This window comes from Somniosus microcephalus, chromosome 26, assembly GCF_052327205.1.
Source record: "Somniosus microcephalus isolate GS21.2 chromosome 26, FLI_Smic_1.0, whole genome shotgun sequence".
NCBI lineage: Eukaryota > Metazoa > Chordata > Chondrichthyes > Squaliformes > Somniosidae > Somniosus > Somniosus microcephalus.
The window spans coordinates 28,286,686-28,307,848 of NC_141012.1; the positions used below are offsets into that span (position 1 = coordinate 28,286,686).

General features: G+C 42.5%; 1 protein-coding gene across 1 annotated transcript in view; it reads left to right on the forward strand.

Annotated features, from left to right (window-relative positions):
• Positions 1–21,163, forward strand: part of igsf9bb (immunoglobulin superfamily, member 9Bb) — an 831,812-nt gene that overhangs the window by 787,531 nt on the left and 23,118 nt on the right. Inside the window, exons 17-18 of the mRNA XM_085967995.1 lie at positions 5,305–5,350; positions 6,156–7,832. Coding sequence (XP_085824121.1) covers positions 5,305–5,350; positions 6,156–7,832 — 1,723 coding nt within the window. The remainder of the gene's footprint in view (positions 1–5,304; positions 5,351–6,155; positions 7,833–21,163) is intronic.

A 21,163-nucleotide genomic window follows, 5' to 3' on the forward strand; every position in this document is an offset into this window, starting at 1 on the left:
GTACTAGCCCTGAACTCAGAAGAAGCCTCCGGAATTCTCTGGATGCTGGCAAGGCCAATAATTTCAAGGGTGGCCTCTTCAAAAGGAGACAGTGACTGAAATTGCTCCAGGCCACCTCCAGTATGGGTTTGTTTGCGGCGATGAAAGGCCCTCTTGACCTGCAAGACGAACAGTAGTATTGGAAGTGCATAACACAGTGACCGTGTCTTACAGCGGTGTAGATTCAGGGGCAAAGCACAAAAAGTGAGGATGCATAGTCTTTGTGTGAAGGCATATGCATTGTTAGTCATAACTATCATAAATCCTGTGTCCCTGTTCAAACAAAGCATTCCTTGCCTTGGTTCTATTATAGCAGTACTGCATCCAGATAAGGTAGTCATGGATTTTCAGCATTAAAGGGTTAAACTGTTAGCGGAGAGGATCTTCTGGCATGTGTACTTGTGACAGATGATTGTTGTATTGTTGGCTTACCTTGACAGATTTCTTCAGCGGCTAATGAATACAGTCATCAGGACACACGGGCGTTAGCACAACACCTTTGTTCTTATGTCTTGCCGCCTCTGTGGGCCTTTGCCACTGCATTCATCCTTCTGCCACTTTCCTCCTGCAGCACCAGGTGCTTCTGGATGCAAGCCTTTTTGTCCCATAAAGTGTGTCCTTCCTCCTGACTCCTCCCCCTAGGATTTCTAGTACCTGGTCAATAAACCTGGCTTTCCTCACTCTCTGCAGTGTTCAACGATATTGCTCAGTCGCTAGCTGCCCTGGCCTCCCCAGCATTATTTCAGCTCTTTGAACGGCTCCTCATTGCATCTCGTAGCTGACTGTCAGCATTATTACTCTGCCACTCCACTGAATGGCCTGCTGTGCAAGTGTTGAAGTAGTTGCATGCGTCGCAGAGCTCAAAATCCTGAAGTAATGCTCCGTTAATCCCTCAACACGCATCAACAGCAATTGGCAGGCTTCACTGTTTTAAGCACTGTTGGAGTAACATGGCCAGGAACTGAGGAGGAATTTGAGGGACAGGTTATTGTCTAGATAAACAGTGCAGTTGAAAGGGCATAGAAATATATACGGGAGCCCTGTAGTATCACGACATCTGAAAGAAAAGGAGGGAGAAAGGGTTGGTGGTTAGCATTCCATGAACTCCTTTCTACCCATCGAGGGCTCGGTGGAAAATGTTACTCTGTGGTAAGGCACTGAGCCACAAAGACCAGGCAGATTTCAGCTTTAAGCCTTGCTTTGTGTTGAATTAGTTAATCACACCCAAGACGGTGGTGCTACAGTTGTTTTACAGACTCACCAGCCTAGGAAGGGAGCGGGGGTAAGAACAGAAATGGCTCCTGTTCCTAATTGTTGTTCCGTTGGAAGGGATCAAAGGGTTAATTTTCACTTTAGACAGTGATGTGAAATGGGCGATATTGGCCCGGCCACCCGTTAAACGCCCCTCCCGATTTTTGTTTGCATTGACGGGTGGCCAAGCTGATAGCACATGTTTTGCACTGTCGTCGAAAGTGAAAATTACTCCCAAGTCTGGATCATGGGCAAGGACAAGAAAGGACAGGATTAGGTTTCACTGTGTTAACCTCCAGGGAGAAACAGCCTGCCAACACTGAAGGCCCAAACTCACACATGAAAAATGGTCACTTAAGCAAATGCCAGAGAGCTGTTCTCCACGGAACTGCATCCCAGCAGAAGCCTTTTCTTGACGAAAATTAGAGGGAAAAATTGAAACAAAATATGTAAGTTTCCTAAATAACAACAGAAAATGCTGGAAAAACTCAGCAGGCCAGGCAACATCCGTGGAGAGAAATTAGAGTCGACGTTTCGGGTGAACCATCGACTCTAATTTCTCTCCACGGATGTTGCCTGGCCTGCTGAGTTTTTCCAGCATTTTCTGTTGTTATTTCGGATTTCCAGCATCTGCAGTATTTTGCTATCGATGTAAGTTTCCTTGCTCGCTACACAATAGTTCTGCTCAGGCGAGTCGGAGGGTGGGGAGGTGTCAGAGGTCGCGAGGTTGGGGGGGTTCAGCCGATCGTGGAGTCTGTGAAGAGGTTTGCTTGTTGGGCTGGAAGGAAACACTCCTGCTCCTCCTCGCCCACGAGCAGTGCTGTAAAGGCACTTAGCTCATGGATCCGGTCCTTCTTGCCTCCTTTTATCTGCCGGGTTTTTCGAAACCCAGTCTCCATGGATTAAAAATCAAAATCCTGTAAAATTGGAGGCGCGCAAGCCTCCTTAAAAACTTTTACATAGAAACATAGAAGATAGGAGCAGGAGTAGGCCATTCGGCCCCTCGAGCCTGCTCCGCCATTCAATGAGATCATGGCTGATCATCCAAACTCAGTACCCTGTCCCTGCCTTCTCCCCATATCCCTTGATCCCTTTAGCCTTAAGAAATATATCTTAACTCCTTCTTGAATATATTTAATGAATTGGCCTCAACTGCCTTCTGTGGTAGAGAATTCCACAGGTTCACCACTCTCTGGGTGAAGAAATTCCTCCTCATCTCTGTCCTAAATGGCTTACCCCTTATCCTTAGACTGTGACCTCTGGTTCTGGACTCCCCCGCCATCAGGAACATCCTTCCTGCATTTAGTCTGTCTAGTCCTGTTAGAATTTTATAAGTTTCAATGAGATCCCCTCTCATTCTTCTAAACTCCAGCGAGTATAAGCCCAATCGACCCAACCTCTCCTCATACGTCATTCCTGCCATCCCAGGTATCAGCCTGGTGAATCTTCGCTGCACTCCTTCCATGGCAAGAACATCCTTCCTCAGATAAGACGACCAAAACTGCACACAATACTCAAGGTGTGGTCTCACCAAGGCCCTGTAGAACTGCAGCAAGCCATCCTTGTTTCTGTACTCGAACCCTCTCGCTACGAAGGCCAACGTACCATTTGCCTTCTTAACCGCCTGCTGCACCTGCATGCTTACCTTCAGCGACTGGTGCACAAGGACACCCAGGTCTCGTTGCACTTCCCCTTCTCCCAATCTATTGCCGTTCAGATAATAATCTGCCTTCCTGTTTTTGCCACCAAAGTGGATAACCTCGCATTTATCCACATTATACTGCATCTGCCATGCTTCTGCCCAATCACCCAACCTGCCCAACCTGCTTTTACTGAGCAACCCGCCTCCTGAGAGCGGATTGGCCACTCGCACCCCGCCCCCCCCCCCGACCCGCTCCCGTTAAATGTGGGCGGATTGGGGTCATGTTTGAGATTTTTTAAATGTTCACTTCCCACCCGCCTTCAGCCCACCTGTCATTGGGGATTAAAATTCCACCCCCCAATCTCTTTCCAAAGGGACCATGAGAGAGTGTAGGACACACTAGAGCTCCGTGGGGTGTTGTTCTGAGTTTGTGATTAAGACACTTGGTTAAGGTCATGCAGGTGAATTCTGCATTGCATTCAGAAATTCCTATATTCAACTTTCATTGCTGCACCTGGGCACAGAATAGAAAGTATGCTCAGTCTCCAGTACTGTCATGTTCAATAAGCAAAAGTAGATGCAGAAAAATGAAAAGATCCGTGCCTAAGCTATTTTGAAATCTTGATTCCATGTATATATTTATTTAATGTGGATGATGTAGTGTTTATTCCATTTGAGTGAATCATGAAGTCAGAATTAAGTTATGTAATAGCCATTGCATTGCCCTCACGACAGTAAAGTATTCTAAGCAGGTTAGACAATTTGTAAGTTCTATTAAAACATTAATACAAAAGCAAAATACTGCGGATGCTGGAAATTTGAAATAAAAACAGAAAATGCTGGAAATACTCAGCAGGTCAGGCAGCATCTGTGGAGAGAGAAACAGAGTTAACGTTTCAGGTCAATGACCTTTCATCAGAACTGGAAAAAGTTAGAGATGTACAAATGGAAATCCTGTCGGGGAGATGCCCATCTTGAAGAAGTCCTGCTCTTCTCTCCGAAGGGATTTCCATTTGAACTCTATTAAAACATGTTTAATTTCTGTATTTCCTGCTGTTAGTCAGCTGATATGGTTGGCCTACCATTACAGTGTCAGCTGTGGCTCACTCGTGCCTTTGAGTCAGAAGGTTGTGGGTTCAAGTCCCACTCCAGAGACTCGAGCACAAAAACCTAGGCTGACACTCCAGTGCAGGGCTGAGCGAGTGCTGCACTGTCGGAGGTGCCGTCTTTCAAATGAGACATTAAACCGAGTCCCCGTCTGCTCTCTCAGGTGCACGTAAAAGCGAATTATTCTGCAGTTGGATGCCAATATGGTAATAGCTGGAAAAGAACATGAGGCAGCAAAGGAAATTCAAGAAGAAAACAAACTTTTATTCTCTGTTTGGTGACAATTTGTGCTCATCAAGTTGAAGGATGTTTGCCCTGAGAAAAGGGACACTCAAACCAGGTTTTCCAATCTGTGTTCTTTTAATGTTGATATTAAAAGGGATAATGCCACTTGGAAATCTATGGTCCTGTATTAGCATCAATAACTTGCAGACAGGTTAGATACAAAAAAAATCTCAACTCCACACGTTGTGCCTTATCCCCAACCACAGAAAAGCACTTTGAACAACACCAGTGTGTTATTTTCCATTTCTGACTCCAGGAATCGTTGCCGTCTATCTAAATGAGAATGTCCACTTAGTGCCAAATTAGGGACTATTTTGTACTATGGGCCTACTCCCACTAGGAATATGATTGTCCAAACTTATTTCACATTGAAGTCTCACAGCCAGCAGACAGATCCATCAGTCTGAGCTATATTGGAATGCAAGCACCACAGATGAACGACGAGTGCGCAACTCACTGTGCCACCAGCACCATTCCCACACAATCAAATTTACAACTATTGTGGGAAGTGGCCAGCAAAGTGGAAGTGTTGCAACAAAGACAGCGTTGACACAACTGCGTAAAGTATTAGGAGTAAGAAAATGCATGGCAGCGGAAAGAGGCATACCTCAACTTGTTCATTCTTGAAGTATTGTGTTGTCATATATTTATAGACTCAATGGGGTAGTTCCTGACTTTGTGTGATAGTGTAAAATGGGTGATAGCGAGTCGGCAGCCCGTTTTACATCTCTCCAATGGAAAGAAAAAATCTACAGAGAAATAAAATGGGCTGCAGACTCGCTGTCACCCATTTTACACTACCGGGCGAAGTCAAGATCAGCCCGTGCTATCATGTGATTTTTTTTCTATGTATCTCACTGCAATGTGATAACATTGATGTATCTAAACTGTGGTCACACTTGTTGCATAAAAAGTATTTGTAATATTAAATGGTTTGATTCTCTTCTAGCTGCTTAATGTGCATGCTTGTTCTCCTCCAGATCCTCCTCTCTCAATAACACACTGCCGAAAGAGTGTGGAATCCCCGTAAGTAACCAGCCCCTTCTATAATTCTGTCCGTGTTTGTTCATGTGTGATAAATTGATGTGGTTGATTTGATTCACTTTCTCTGCGATGGTAGCCAGACTGTGAAGTTAGACCCATGTCAACCTAACACTAGACTTTGTTTTACAACTAATAGAAGAGAGAATAAAATGGTCATTCCATAATGATGCCTCTGATTGTGCCAGTTGCAAGTGAATTGAGTCTGGGAGCCTTAGTTGCATAAATCTTCAGATCCTATTAAATTTTATAAAGCGAGAGAATAAATCCCTGTATAATTTACAGTTTCCCTACAGGATACTGGAGGATTTGTTCTTAAAATCTTTAAAAATACGACGGTAACTTATAGAGTTATGATTTCATAAACAGATGCCCTGCTGTGTAGTTTGGAACGGATCAATATGCAGCACAAAAGAGCCATTAATTCACCACTAAATGGCTCTGTTATCCTATTGCTGTAATAACACGCATCAGTTGGCAGTATTAATCAAATTATAAATTCCCTGACTATTATTTTAAATTACATTATTTTCATTATATTGTTGCTTAACTGATGATAAAAATGTTTCCCAAATGAGGGCTAAATACATCATGAAATTTATTCCAACTGCCACAACTTCAAAACTGATGATTCATTAAATTAGTAGGCAAAATCACTGTTGCTATTAATGAATAAGGCTAGTGACGACAGCGGCAGCAATAAAATAATGGGTTACTTCACTGGGCAATGACAAATTTGTAAACGTGAAAGTATACAGGGTTACTGTTGCCTCTGATTTTGGTCTCTCAGATCTTCCTCAGGAAAGGTGAGTCCTGAAAGCGTCAGAACACTTCGAGCTCCGTCAGACTCCTCTGAAGATGCTCAAGCCATACATGCCAAGATGATGAGTCCTGGCACAGAAAGGGAAATGTCTCTGTACAAAAAGACAAAGCGAGCAATAACCAGCAGGAAGTACAGCGTCTCCAAGCATGAGGCCGAGGCAGATGTCACGACCCCCATCGAACTGATCAGCAGAGGCCCCGATGGACGCTTCATCATGGATCCCACAGAGATGGAGACATCGTTGAAGACGAGGAGGATTGAGGGCTTTCCTTTCGCAGAAGAGACGGATACCTATCCTGAGTTCCGGCAATCAGACGAGGAAAACAATGAGACTCTAACTCCAACTGCCATTATGGGCTTGAAGTCTCAGCTTTCACCTCTTTCATCGAGTCAAGAGTCTTACTTACAGCCACCAGCATACAGCCCATCGTTCCAGAAAACAGACGAAAGCATGGGAGGCTTAGATACCAGGCTACAGGCCACTGGTCAGACCAGGCGACCTGCTAAAGGTTACCCTCACAGCCAGTTTTATGGCTATCTCAGCAGTAGCTCTGCAGACCAAGATGGTCAGCCATTTTACATGCCAGATATCAGTCCCCTCAGTTCAGTGATGTCTTCACCTCTATTACTTGCTGAAGGATCTTATGGTCATCCCACCCTCCCTGCGGATCATGGAGATACTGAAATACAGCATTTGGTCGCTTCCAGTAGCACTCTGCCTTTGACTCACACGCCAACCACTATGAGGTCTCCTGAACTGTGGAGAAGGAAGGAATTATCTATCAGCAGCATTGAAAGCTCTCCAGTTATGTTTTCACACCATCAAGATACACCTGAGAGTACACTGCCAAAGGCTGGTCTTCCAAGGGGTGGCCCCCCTTCCTCACTCCAGGTCCCAGCACCCTACCATAGCGTGCTGCAACTGGAGGCACCAAAGAGTCGGACTGGCAAAACTCCCAGCAAAACTAAAGGATCTGTCTCTCTCTCTCAAAAACATCCACATCAACCTATGCAACAGACCAGTCATGGGCAGCTAAAGCATACCAGCCATGGTATAAGTGCACCCGCATTGCCTTACACTGAATCAGCCAAACAGGCTGGTCCTAGTGGCACAAGCACATTCAGCCTGGACACCAGGTGGTACGAACCTAGACCCAGGCCCAGACCCAGCCCTAGACAAGGCAGAAGGACTGAGGCCAGTTTACACCAGGTGGTTCTACAGCCTTCCCGGCTCTCCCCTTTGAGTCAGAGTCCTATGAGTTCCCGTCACGCCTCCCCAGAGATTTCATCCCGCCCACGGCCTCGGCCTAGTGTCATGCAGCCCCCCCGAGGCATCTTTCCTGCAGGTATCTCTGTGGAGATGTCCGAAATTACCCTTCAGCCTCCTGCTGTCGTTAGCTTATCCAGAAGGTCCTCTCCGTCCTCCTCACCAGCACAAAGCGGCACTGCTGGCCAGGGCAGCAGACGAGGAAGCCCCAGTTATAGACCTCACATGACACTGACACCTTCTACAGGCAGCTACACAGGATCCCCTCCTCCTGCAACAGAGCGCAGCGAGTTTTATAGTCAGATCCCTTCCCAAAGGAGGAGAGGTGAAGACATTCCTCCTTTTGAACACCCACCTTCACACTTATCTACTTCAGGGTAGGTATTTGAAAAAGAATGTTGAACCAGATCAGTTGGAAAGCCAATTTGATTTCTTCCATACAACTAAGTATTGTTTAGTTATTGTGGAATTCCTGTGTTCCAAGATAGACACCTATATGCTATTAAGTGTACATAAGTTTTTTTTTTAAAGCTGTTTATCGTTAAGTTAGTATTTGGTTGCATTCAATTGAACAAAGCTTCTGGTGTCAGAAACTGCATCTAGTTCATCCACTTTTCAAATGGGGGATTAATACCATTCTGCATTGCTTTTTCAGAATTGTGTCCAAAACATTAATTTATATTATTATTATCATTATGGGGTTCAGCAGACAGGAAGTTTCAGTGCCACATATCCTTCCATTTCTGATGAACTACGTTCATATAGACTCACAGGCAGAATCTCTGTCGTGTGAGCTATGAAAAATGAGAGCTGACGTTTGCACATCCTTATGAAAAGGTCAGCTTAGATCTGTTGGTGCCTTTTTCACCTCTGAGTCAGAAGCTCGTGGGTTCAAGACCCACTCCAGGACTTCAGCACATAAACTAGGCTGATGCTTGAGTGCAGAACTGAGGGAATTTGTCAGAGGTGCCATAGTTAGGATGAAACGTTAAACTTGGGGCACTCCATCTGTTTATTCTGGTTGAGGTGGCGGTTAAAGATCCAGTGGCACTATTCGAAGGGCTGAGTGTCCGTGAGGTGTCCTGGCCGACATTCACCCCTCAAAACATTTGTTCACAAAAAAACAGATTAACTGGTCATTCACTTCATCTCTGTGTACAAAATGGCTGCAGTGCTTGCCTACAAAACAACTGCCACTACAGTTGAAAGCAATGAATTGTACATGAACATGATAAGGTGCTACATAAATATAAGTCTTTCATTCCGCTGAAGTGGGTGATTCTCACATTACAGGTATGGCACTTAGAAACTAGACGTGAGCGAAAATACATCGGTTCAAACATTCAAAATATTTCACAGTTGTCCTATTCCTCAGATGATATAATGGATGTTCCAGAGCACAGCTCTGGGGAAAAAAGGGCATAATGGTCCAACCCTAATCCCCCAGAGCCCAGTTAAACGGCATGTAGTTGTTGAGACTAACCTTTCAACATTGCCTGCTTTTAGTTAGGGTGGAAGTATCCTTGAAACTCAGATGTTTGAAATTTATCCTCGGCAGTTTCCACAGGAAGCTCGTGGTTGCTGTTTGTCGCAGGATCCTGTTAAATATGTTGGCTTATTACATAGAGGATAAATAACAGCCAGTTTTATGAATGAGCGCTATTGGTGGCAGCCCCAGCCCCATATTGCCCAGGATTCCCCAACCCTTCATTTTGATGGACAGTAAATGATGGGCAGTGAGCAGGTTCGGCTCCTTGCCAATAAGGCACATTCATAAAGTTGGTCCTTAATGTCGAGCTGGGGAGGGAAGGGGGCTTCCAAAAATAGACGCTTGAATGATGTCACGACTGCATAACATTCTAAATTTGGATAAGGATGCAACGCAATTGTAAATCATCAGAAGATTATTTGTTGTTGAACCTTTGCTCAAAAGCCACTTAAGCAACATATGTCAGGATTTGTTGGGGTTTTTTAATGGAAGAAATGGTACTTAAATGGTTATACAGACGATAACATTGTCAACTTGGAACAATGCCCAGTGGTTATATAGACAATAACATTGCCTTGATATTGTAGTAGCAATTGCACGTGGCTCCCATGCAATTGCGTTTTCCCTCTATTATCACAAGTGATGGGTTACCATTGAAATTACTGTCAGTATTTAGATAACAGTCTACTCACAAATGCTAATGATCCTAGAAATTACTGTCTGCCACATTAGTCTAAGAACGCCATATACACTTTATGACATTCCTCTGTCTGCTATTTTAATGGAGGTATTAATCCACTTGTTTTCAATGAGTTGGCACATCTATTACAACATTGGACATAGAATTCTCATGCATATGTGTTAATCATTCTTACACTAATATTGCAAATAGTCATTTCTAATCTATGATGATCGTAGCATACCTGAACCAAACCAAACCAAATCAATGTAAAATATGGTATGGGTGCTTGCTGGAGGCCAAATTATTCTGCTTTATGAATTTATTTTTATAAATCAAAGTGTATTTACAAGGATAATCAATCACAAAATTACATTCAAGAGCCAATGCAATACAATAATACCTTTTCACAGGATAACTGGCAGTGAGCCACCGCAGTGACAAGCAGCGTGACTTTCCATTTAGAGTGAAGTATGCTGTATGTTCTTTAACAAATCTTAAGATGATCTGAAATGTGTATTTTTATATTTATATTTTCTCATTAATTCTGTCCCCAATTCTAACATTGTCACTCAGAAGAGTTCAGAACATTCAGATCTGAGCTTTGAAGTTACTAAACTTCTAAAAATGCTGTCGGTGGCTTTGGTACCAAGTGGAGTGCTTGCCTTCCAGCCAGATGGTCCCATATTTCATTGGGGTGCCAGTCATGCAAGCTCATCTGCCCCATTGAGAACAATTGTCAATTTCAGCCAAGCAATTCATCGTGAAGAGAGGGAAAGAAACGACATGATCACAATTGCCTCACTGCACATACATCTCTTGGTCGTTGATTAGAAAGCACGATTGTCATAGTCTCATAAACTAAGAAGCTAGATAACACAAAAAAGATCTAGCAAAATAGAGGAGGAGAAGTGGGTGTTGGGATAGATAAAACCTGCCTTATTTGTCCATGTGCCAGAAAGAGAATCCTAGTCGCTGGAGTTTACACTTATAAATTTAGTGGAGGAATTCATACTCACAGACAAGACATTTGGTGATGTGAAGGCTGCAAAAGACCTCACATTACAGTCACAGCTTAGTAGTAGGATGATCAGCCCTCAAATTCCTACCTCTGCATTATGACCTCTCGCTTTGATCCCTGAGCTGCACCATTACCTCAGGTCCTGCATTCCATAAACTTCACCCCTAATTTACATTAACTTCCATTCGCTCAGCATTCCACAGACTTGCGCTGTCTTTGTGGTACCAGTGGCTGAGATATCCATGGCCTTCACTCATTACGTCTATGGTGGGCTTAAGACGCAACATAAGATGAGTACATCTAGAGGAGAGGTTAAAAAAAAACACTGCTTATATGGTTGTAAGACAGATGTAGCTACCAGAAGGTCAGAACTACACAAAGAACAGATAACTGTCTTCATGACTCCAACTTCTACCAGCCACGGAGAGTCCTTGTGGGTCTGTGTTGATTTGGACATCTTCCAGAAAGTTGCTGCTGCAGTTTCCTGAAGAAGATGTTTGTTTGCCACAAAATGGTGTCTTTAACATAACAGATTCCTTCATACTACCTTTCTAACCAGTGCTCCTGACAGATGGGATAAAAAATAGAGCTGCAAAACGGGGCACTGTATGTGTCCTGTAGTACCTTATATTAGGATGATTTGGTTCACAGTTACCTATTCCTAGCTCTGATATGATTCAGTATTTATATGGGGATATATATTGTTTTGGTTTTAGAAGTCCAGAAGTTTCTTGAAATTGGAAACTGCCCATCCTACATATCAGGCGATGGCTCTCTGATCCTGCATTAAAGCAGAGATATTCCAAACTGCTGTTTGCAGCAGGACCATTCTCAGCCTGACTGGAATTTCAAGTCTATTTTTAGGGAAATGCACATGGAAATGGGATGGGTTGGGCTGGGACAGCATATCCTCGTGTGTTGACTGATTCAAATGCATGAGAAGAAAAGGAAATGAACAGGGGACTATGAAGATTATCTAAGTGGACAGAGTAAATATTCTGTTAAATACTCACGGCATATAGATTTTGTGCCAAGATTTCTTCTTTCCATATCAAGTTTTTCATCAGCTGAGAGGGCTTCAGCTTCTGATATCTAATCAGAGCTAATCAAGGTCAACCTGTTCCTTCCACGCTGCTAATCACAAAACATTACAATTCATTTATCCCAACATAATTTTTAAAATATTATCTCAAATCTACACCTTCGGTTCTCAGGGTGAGTCAATGGACTAATTCTTTCCCTAAGACTCCTTTATACTGTACGGTATATTGTATTGTAATCTATAAAATGGCCTTGAATGTAATTTTGGAAGATTATCAGCTGTTTGTTTCTTTATTAATTATTGCTGCTAAAATTCTTTTACGATGCATAATGACATTTTAGGGATGAGCAAACTACCCAGGGTTCAAATAATGTACTACTCAGGCTGATCCCCACCATAGAACATAAGGTAGATCCAAACTGGCAACATTACTGCTGCACCAATGGTATATTCACACTTTGTGGCTCAGCAACTTGCCCCATTTTATTAGAAATGTGAGTCAGACCTTTGACACCCAGTCAAATTTGTACTATCTCCAGTTTCTGGCCCAGTTTTTTCCTCATCCCAGGAATGTTTATTGATCTCTAATGTATTTGCACCTTCTAAAGTACCACCCATTCACCATTGTACATGCATATATATTTTCCATATTGTCTATTTTTAAAATGGTGGAGTTCACCTTAAGTGTTTTTTTTTCATCTCGGGTAACAATTAATATAATTAAGCACTTCGGTTTGCAGGCTTGATGCAAAAAATAATTTGGAAAACTGAATATTTCTGTTAAAGTGACTAATTTATCCTTTTTTTCCCCCCTGGTGGATATCTGTCTTCACTGACCCTCCTGTAGCTGAGAGCTATTAGTAAAGGGGAAAAACTCATTAATCTTTCTTCAGTGTTATAGAAAGTATGCCTACCCAAATACCTCTGGATATGTTTTTCATAATATATATGATTTAATTATGGTTGTGCACCATTAATTCAGCCTGTTCCACTGGCCTCTGAGAGTTCAAGTTCCAGGTTCAGGTACGGTACAGTGACAGGAATGATAGTCAGCCTATTGAAGTGCTGCTTCAAAAAATAGGGCACCAGGCTGCAAGTGGGTGGCAATGCTCGTCAGTAATATAATCCACAGGCCTGCTTTGAAAAGAAAATGGAGGCTCTAGAAAATTAGGAGAACCCCCTCTTCTGTTCTTCATAATTTTTGTTTCTAAATAATAGGGAACTGGATAAATACTTGAAGGAGAAAAACATTGCAGGGATATGGGGAAAGAGCGGGGGTGTGGGATTAACTGGATTGCTCTTCGAAAGAGCTGGTGCAGACTCGATGGGCCGAATGGCCTCCTTCTGTGCTGTACTATTCTAGGATCCCAGGTTAAGTTGGCAGCTTGTGGTAGAATTACTGTGTTAGGAATTCCACCCAAAAGCTGTCTTGTCTAAAGCAATTTAAATCTAGTATTGAGTGAGGGAAGTTGCAATTCTTTAGTGACTGATGGAGTTCATGGGAAAATGATTTTTTATCAGTCTCAGGCTAGTTTCAGGAACCCAGAAGGCCCATTCCCTTGCTTTAACAAGTTTGTGTTTTACTGTGGTCCCGGATTTAAGTTGTGGAGAATAAAAAAGCTACAAGCTGAACTAGAGAGCATCTCTTGCAGTGTCTGATCAATGCCCAGCATTCCACTGGTGATGTAAAACAAGGCTTATGCTGTGCAATAATTGGAAATTTACTATGAAGATACAAACTTTCATTTGGAAAAATACCAAATATTTAAAGGACAAGTGGAAAGGCTTTATTCTTCCATATCTGAAACACATAACCCATCATCATGCTTGAGGCTCAACTTGGAAATCCACATAAGTAGAGCTTGTATTTGCCAGATATGGAGTGCGTACTCCTTTCCTCAGGGACACTGGCATCTTACGTAGGCCAAGAGCCAAGGTTTAGCGACCCCCTTCTCTGAGTGTATGTGGGACTGCTGCTGAAATTTGGCTAAAACTGTGTAGCTTACCAACATAAGCCACTGGTAAGCTTCCCATTCCTGGTTCTGCCAAGCTTCATTAGAGCATCGGCTTGCAGAGTTAAATGTCGCTGAGTGGGAAGAGTACCGCCCCTATATAACTTTCCATGTTCCATCACTAAGCTAAAGTGCCTGGTGAGTCAGCAGCTCCCTGGAGTATTGCTGACCTTTGTGCTGCAGGTATAAGATGACCAAGTCTACTCTGGAAGATCGACTCGGTTCCAATGTACTATCACAGGCGTGAAATTTTAAAGGCAATCCCACCATAAAGAGACCCTGCTTACCTCCCCCTCAAATATTATTTCATAGTCAAATGTAGTTTGTGCATGCATTTTCATTTAGCCTTCAGTTGGTATGTAGCTCGGTAATCTTTGTTTTCAATACTGAGGTTCCCCCACCCCCACCCCTCCCCCTTATTTGTCAACTGAAAAGGCAGCATTTTTAATTGCTGGCAGGATATTATTTGATGTATTCGGCTAGGTGCATCAGTATCCAAGGAAAGTTGGCACTTGCTAATCAGCAATGGAGATATTTTTCGAGCTACTAGACAGAGTATGGCGTGGTACTACGAACACACAAACAATGGCAGACAGGTAAAGACCCTCTGGTCCATGCAGCCTGTCCCACCCGATGGTGATACTTTGTGTATCACAATATATACACTCCCCACCCAAAACCATGGGATCTGGGAGAGGTGAAAAAACAGATAAAAGCCCAATTTGGGGGGGGGGGGGGTGGAAATCTGGGAAATTCCTCTCCGACCCATCTAGGCGATCAAAACCAGTCCAGGACATCACTCTGGCTCTGAATTCCTTGCAGTACCTACCTTTTGTAAGAGTTAATATCCACCCTTGCCAGAAACAGGCCCAGCTCTCACTTGAAGAGAGAGAGCCACAGATGTGCTCCATCTCTTCAGTGAGGATTGACAAACATCAGCAGGGAAAGCCTTCCCCTACGAGAGCCCATATTCTGTCTCCTTATCATAGAATGGAACTGACGGATGATGTGCATTCGGATTTATTATTCTAGATGTTAAATAAAGAACTGGTAATGATCTCACAGATCAAACCGTGCCATCATCCAGAACAATTTGTGTATATTTCTTATCCACAAAAACATTTACCTTGACCTTTAGCTGTGATAGATCAGACATGGCAACATTATTTTGGATTCAAACTGATTTGCTTCCTTTGCTTGCTGCTATAGCAAAAGAAACTAGATTTTCAATCACCGTCATAAAGAACGGAGCGGAATGCTGCCCCTACACTGCATTGAATTGTAGTCATATGTGTAGTGGGCTTGTCGGCGTTCCCAGAACAGCTGCTTGGTGCCAAGTGTGAAGCCTGCTGTTGGTGAAATTGACGGCATGGTGTGGTCTGGGGCCTGCTCCAGGGGTGTGAACAATTTGAGTCATTATTACGTCCCTCCTTTCCATGAGTATTGGCTGTGTGCACACCTCCTACATTACCGGTTATGATAACCGGCATGAATCAGTAAGCAAGAAATGTACAACTGTATACTGAGACAGTCACACATTTCTCTTTAATTGTAAGGCATAGCTGAAATAAATAAATAAACCCGTCACCGGCAAAGGTGCTGCAGTCTCTATTTTTAATCAGACATTGCTATATCCTACAAGACATCTGAGAGGAGACCAAATCACTTCTGCCAATCACCAATCCAGACAGGTTGGACCAACAGTACAGTCAGAAAGTTTACCTGTAACACCAGGAGCCAGAACATTCAGCACAGGTTCTCAGGGTTCCTCCCGGATAGTTTGGGGAGATTTGTATTTTATAGAAAGCCAATCAGGAATATTTGGGGCTTGAGTTGGCTTTCAGACGGTAATACCAGACCTCTGAGACCCATTATGCCATGTTCACAGGTAACCTACAGAAACAGTAATTGCTTACCAGCCTTATGGGCATATTAATCTTAAATAGACAGGTTGGTAGCTGCCTTACACTCTCAATTTACTGGGGTAAATATTGGAGTACTACTAATGTCAACTTCACTTGCCCTGAACACTGATATAACCACTAGGTTTTTATCTTCAGAAATAGGTCCCATAAGCAGCTGTTGTTTGTTCTCAGCAGGGAGGATGTTATGCCAGCTGTGTTGATTCTTTACATTTGGGGATGATACTTAGATTTTTTTTCCCATCTGCTACATACGTGACTACTGGTCTGCATGTCTGCACCAGCCCTTACCGTTATGTGGATGCATCATTTCAGATGTTAAAACTCCAGGGGCGTGAACTTAAATATGGAAATCCAAACGTTAGCATCAAGGAATTAAAAAATGCCTGGGGTAGAAGTCCTGAGTTATGCCCACAAATTCTAAAATATGTTCTTATAAGTCCATGCTAATAATCTTTTTGCTCTGGATGGCATGTTGTTCAGAAATGGCTGGAATAATTTCGATTCAGTCCTGGGTTGAATTCAAACACAAGGCCAAGAGAGATGGAGCGACGGTCTCCTGTCTCTTACACCTGTTAAAAGCTGTAAGCGAGGTAAATTTCGGCAGTCTCTTGTTCATTTCTTAGTGGAATCGAACCCAAAGGACAAAACTCCGCTTAACATTTTCTTATTGACGCTGATCTCCTTACCCGGGTAATGCACAAGCATAGACAGTATGAAGCATGAAAACCTCACACTAGTGCAGTTGGTGGAAAGGAAAGGGTTACAGAAGACTATGGAATAACAGCGTTTTCAGACCAATGTAGGAAACAATGTGTATTGCTTCTGTGCCCACTTGACCTAGGATTGCTTTGTTTACTCCTAATAAGTGCAAAGAATTATTTACAATTGCGTTGATGAGCAGATACTTATTATGAACAGTTTCACAAGTGTGAATTCATTAGGGAGCCTAGCTGAAGAAGGAAAGCATGTAAATGAAAAGGAAATTAAAAAGTACTCTTGGAACTTTATCAGAGGCCTTTGAAAAGCAAACAAACTATGTATTGTATTGCATATAATTCTGGAGGGACTACAGGAGGATACTGTACCTTTAGATCTGCTGTGCGCAAATTGGTTGCCGCGTTTCCCACATTACAACAGTGACTACACTTCAAAAGTACTTCATTGGCTGTAATGTGCTTTGAGACGTCTGGTGGTCGTGAAAGGCGCTATATAAATGCAAGTCTTTCTTTTTGTGACTGCACATACTGAGGCTGTTGATATACTCTTCTCTCCTTTAGATAAGAAGGAAATGTCAGCCAAAATGCTTTGCTTTATTATTGCTGATTTGAATTTGTCCTCTGCCACAATATGAACTCCAGGACTCGTAGCTCAGGTCTCCACTCGACTGGATACAATCGATCAGGGTGTGATAATATGAGTTTGAAGGTTGATATTAATCAATCTTGAAACGTTATAACCCAAGGCTGCCTGAAGTTCTCAATCACCGCATAAGTATTCCATTTTCCCCTTTTCCCAGTGAACTCCTTTTCGAGTGAGTTGCAGGTAAAGCTATCGTGTCTTGTCATTGTGCTTGAAAACTCCGTATTTATTTTCTTAAAAATGACCTGAAAGTGTCTTTTCATTTTGTCCAAGATCCTGTTCCATTTCCATTGATGTCAGTTGCAGTGTATGCAGAACCCACTGACATTATTGAGCATTCTGCTCGTGTACCTGAATGTCTTCATTCGTTTAATGAATATTCTTCAAATTAAATGGATCATTCAGAGTCTTAACTGCTTTGTTTTTGATTAATCTCAGCTATCACGGCAGTGTTGTTGTGACCAGGTCCTCAACACCTCAATAGGTAAGGGTCGAATCCATGTCTGAAAGGGGGGGGGCAGCAGGTGGGGCTTTTAAACTCATTTTTCCTTTAAAGGGGAATACAATACTTGGAATGTTCTTTACCTGCCATCATTTTCCATTTTTGTGTTCAATTTCCTTCCTTTTTTTTGGTTTCCCATGTGATTTCTCCTTAATTTCCAATTGATGAACTCTCTGCCCTATTCAGTTGGATGGACGTGGAATGTGAGTCCGCAGCTTCTTCGCAACCTGAACGTTGTTGCTGTAGGCTCCCCCTGCTCAAGGTGGGCCTCAAATTGGTCGGCATTCTGTTTCATTTTTGTTCCCCCTTCCCTGTTTAGCCACTCCACCTATCCTTGTGGTCAGACATTATATGAACCAGGGCACATCAAGAACAAATAAAAGCCACCGTTGGTATGGTTGGCCGATTGGAGGGTCAGGAACCACCACACAGGAAATCAATGCCTTTAACCATTGTCCTATTGGACTACTACATTTTCCATTTCTTTTAAACTTTGTGACAGTGGAGTGGGACGAATTGGAGAGCTCTTTCAAAGAGCCGGCACAGACACGATGAACCGAGTGGCTTCCTTCTGTGCTGTATGCTTTGATTGTGTGCCAAAGCTGGCAGCTAAATTTAACCATGAATAAAATTTGAAAAGACAGTAATATGTTCAAGAAAACGCAGTGCAAAATCTACCATCAATCAGTTGCCAAGAAAAATGGAAATATTTCCCCAATCACAAACATCTATTTCATTTTTTAAACCATCCTGCCATTTAACATTATACTATGCATAATGTGTTCAAATAAGACAGTTCTTTGTTCTGCGGTTCAACGTGATAGATTTTTAGTGAATATGTCATAATGAAAATGCACATACTTTAAAAATGGGATCTACCTATAAGTGTAAATTGCACAACATAAACAATGCTGTATTTTTGATGCGATATTTGCACAATTCAGTCTTCAGTTCCTGATGGCATGGAGGGCTGGCAGCAATTTCCCAGGGCTGTTATGCACTGTCACTATCGTACCCAATTAAGTGCCAAGCCAATGGTCCAAAAACACTTTGCTGTGTTTGTCTTTCTGAAATGAAATATTTCAGATGGCAACAATAAACATCAATATGTTTTCCTCTATTCATATTGTTGCTTCGAAACGCCTCCTCTTTCATGACATATCTCACTTTTGATCCACTTGGATTTATCGTCTTCTGTTCTCGCGAAACAGAGGGAAAAAAATCGCTTGAGAAAGAAAACTCTGGCGCTGTTGGAAGTTCAAGTATTCCCCTTTAAAGTTACATCTGCTAAAGCAATGCATGCTTCCGCTAGTTAAACGTTGTTGCATTTGTCTTCTGAGTGGCTCAGTGTGATTGTTCCAAAGCATTTTCCCTAATCCTGCCATTCCTCCCCCTCTGTCAGCATGGTGAAGCCCATTGTAGATGAATCTTTATGTCGTTAGACACATACAAGTGACGCTCTGTTGCACAGCAGTGTAATCATTTACTAACTGTCATTAATTTCGCATTGCAGCAAATTGTTAGGGACTGTCAAAAGAAATTCCGTGGAATTATTTTGAACCGATGAGGTGATATTGCATAAACTAATAAAAGCAATATAAGCTATCTGTGATTGATGGGTCTGTTGAAAGTAAAAAGGTTTTGTCTTTATGAATCATGTAATCTACCTTATGGAAGTGGCATAGATTTCAAATAAGCAAAGAATGGCACCTGAAAGCATTCTTCAAATCTAATTGGTAATATAGCCCACACCACAGTATATTACGTTACCTTTCTAGTCCATGTTATGCGAGAGCCATTTTTCAATCCTGCCCAAAGACTGTACACTCCTGTGAAAGCAAGAGCAACCCGTCCTTCAGATTAACTAACAAATCACCCACATTAAGTAATGAAAGAGACTGGACAGCACCAACTCTTGGAACACTTCTGCTATAGGTTTTGAATCAAGGCCGAACAAATGGACCATCTCCTCTCTGGTAGCTATGACAGGAGTCAAAATAATGCTGTATATGACATACAGAAATGTTTTTGAAAGTGGTTCTGTAAACTTGCCTCCTACAGTGAACCTGGCTTGTTTATAGCACGGGATTTTTTTTTTTAAACTGTGCATGTGAAACAATTGATACCTGCATGATTTGTGTTCAGTATATTTCATTTGCTCAATTTTACATCTTTACTACAGGAGCTATGTACAGGCTGGTAAATGTGTCTGAAAGTTATCTAAAAAGAAAGGGTTAAATATGAATAAATTTACACTTGCCATTCTCACCCTTGGAAGATATCACAAGAACACCAAGTGCTGGTTGGTTGAAATCTGGAATACCTGACACCACTAACCTATCAACTCCTTCCACATCTTCCTCCAGATTTGACTTCCTTATGTCATCAAGATCCCCGACAGAAATTAATGAGTGAACTGTGAATACAGTATTACAAAAAGAAAATACTGCAGATGCTGGAAATCTGAAATAACAGCAGAAAATGCTGGAGGAGCTCAGCAGGTCAGGCAGCATCTGTGAAGAGAGAAACAGAGTTAACGTTTCAGGTCGATGACCTTTCGTCAGAGTTCAAATGAGTTCTGACGAAAGGTAATCGACCTGAAACGTTAACTCTGTTTCTCTCTTCACAGATGCTGCCTGACCTGCTGAGCTCCTCCAGCATTTTCTGTTTTTATTTGTGAATACAGTATGTTTGATCACAAACTATACTGTAAAATAAATGATAGTCTAAATTTTATTGACACTTTTTAATTTAGTAGCTTTAAAATACCATAAGTGTATGATTGATATTCCAGATCACATTGTCAGTAACCCTGATGCTATGTCATTAACCTGCCTCTCTCAAACAGATCATTTTTCTACTCCTTTTTTCCAATGGTTTTCTCCTCTCCTGGAAACATTTACCTCTTGGTGAGGAACAGTTCCACAGGTGCCGGTCACTATTCAGTGTGTTGGCAAAGTGGCCTTTCTTCACCTATAAGCCGAGCAGTGAATGTCAGCAGGCTTCTTGATTATGGGGCATTGCAGCCAAATCTGATCTGTCTTCAATATCCACAGATGGGGGTCGATTTTGGCCGCCTTTGCCCTGCATTAACCGGGCGGTAACAGCCTCAAAATGGGGGTTGTAGACTCACCCTCCTGTGACACCAGCAAGGAAGCTGGCTCAATTTTGAACGGGGCCTACTGATGGGTTTCCAAAGCGCCTGCCTATTTCAACAACAACAACTTGTATTTATATAGCGCCTTTAACATAGTAAAGCATCCCAAGGCACTGCACAGGAGTATTTTAAGACAAAAAATTTGACACCAAGCCACATAAGGATAAATTAGGGCAGGTGATTAAAAGCTTGGTCAAAGAGATAGGATTTAAGGAGCGTCTTAAAGGAGGAAAGAGAGGCAGAGAGATTTAGACAGGGAATTCCAGAGCTTAAGGCCGAGGCAACAGAAGGCACGGCCATCAAAGGTTGAGCGATTATAATCAAGGATGCTCAAGAGGGCAGAATTAGAGGAGCGCAGATATCTCGGGGGATTGTGGAGCTGAAGGAGATTACAGAGATAGGAAGGGGCGAGGCCATGGAGGGATTTGAAAACAAGGATGAAAATTTAAGCACTGCTTAACCAGGAACCAGTGTAGGTCAGCGAGCACAGGGGAGATGGGCGAACGGGACTTTCAGGCGAAA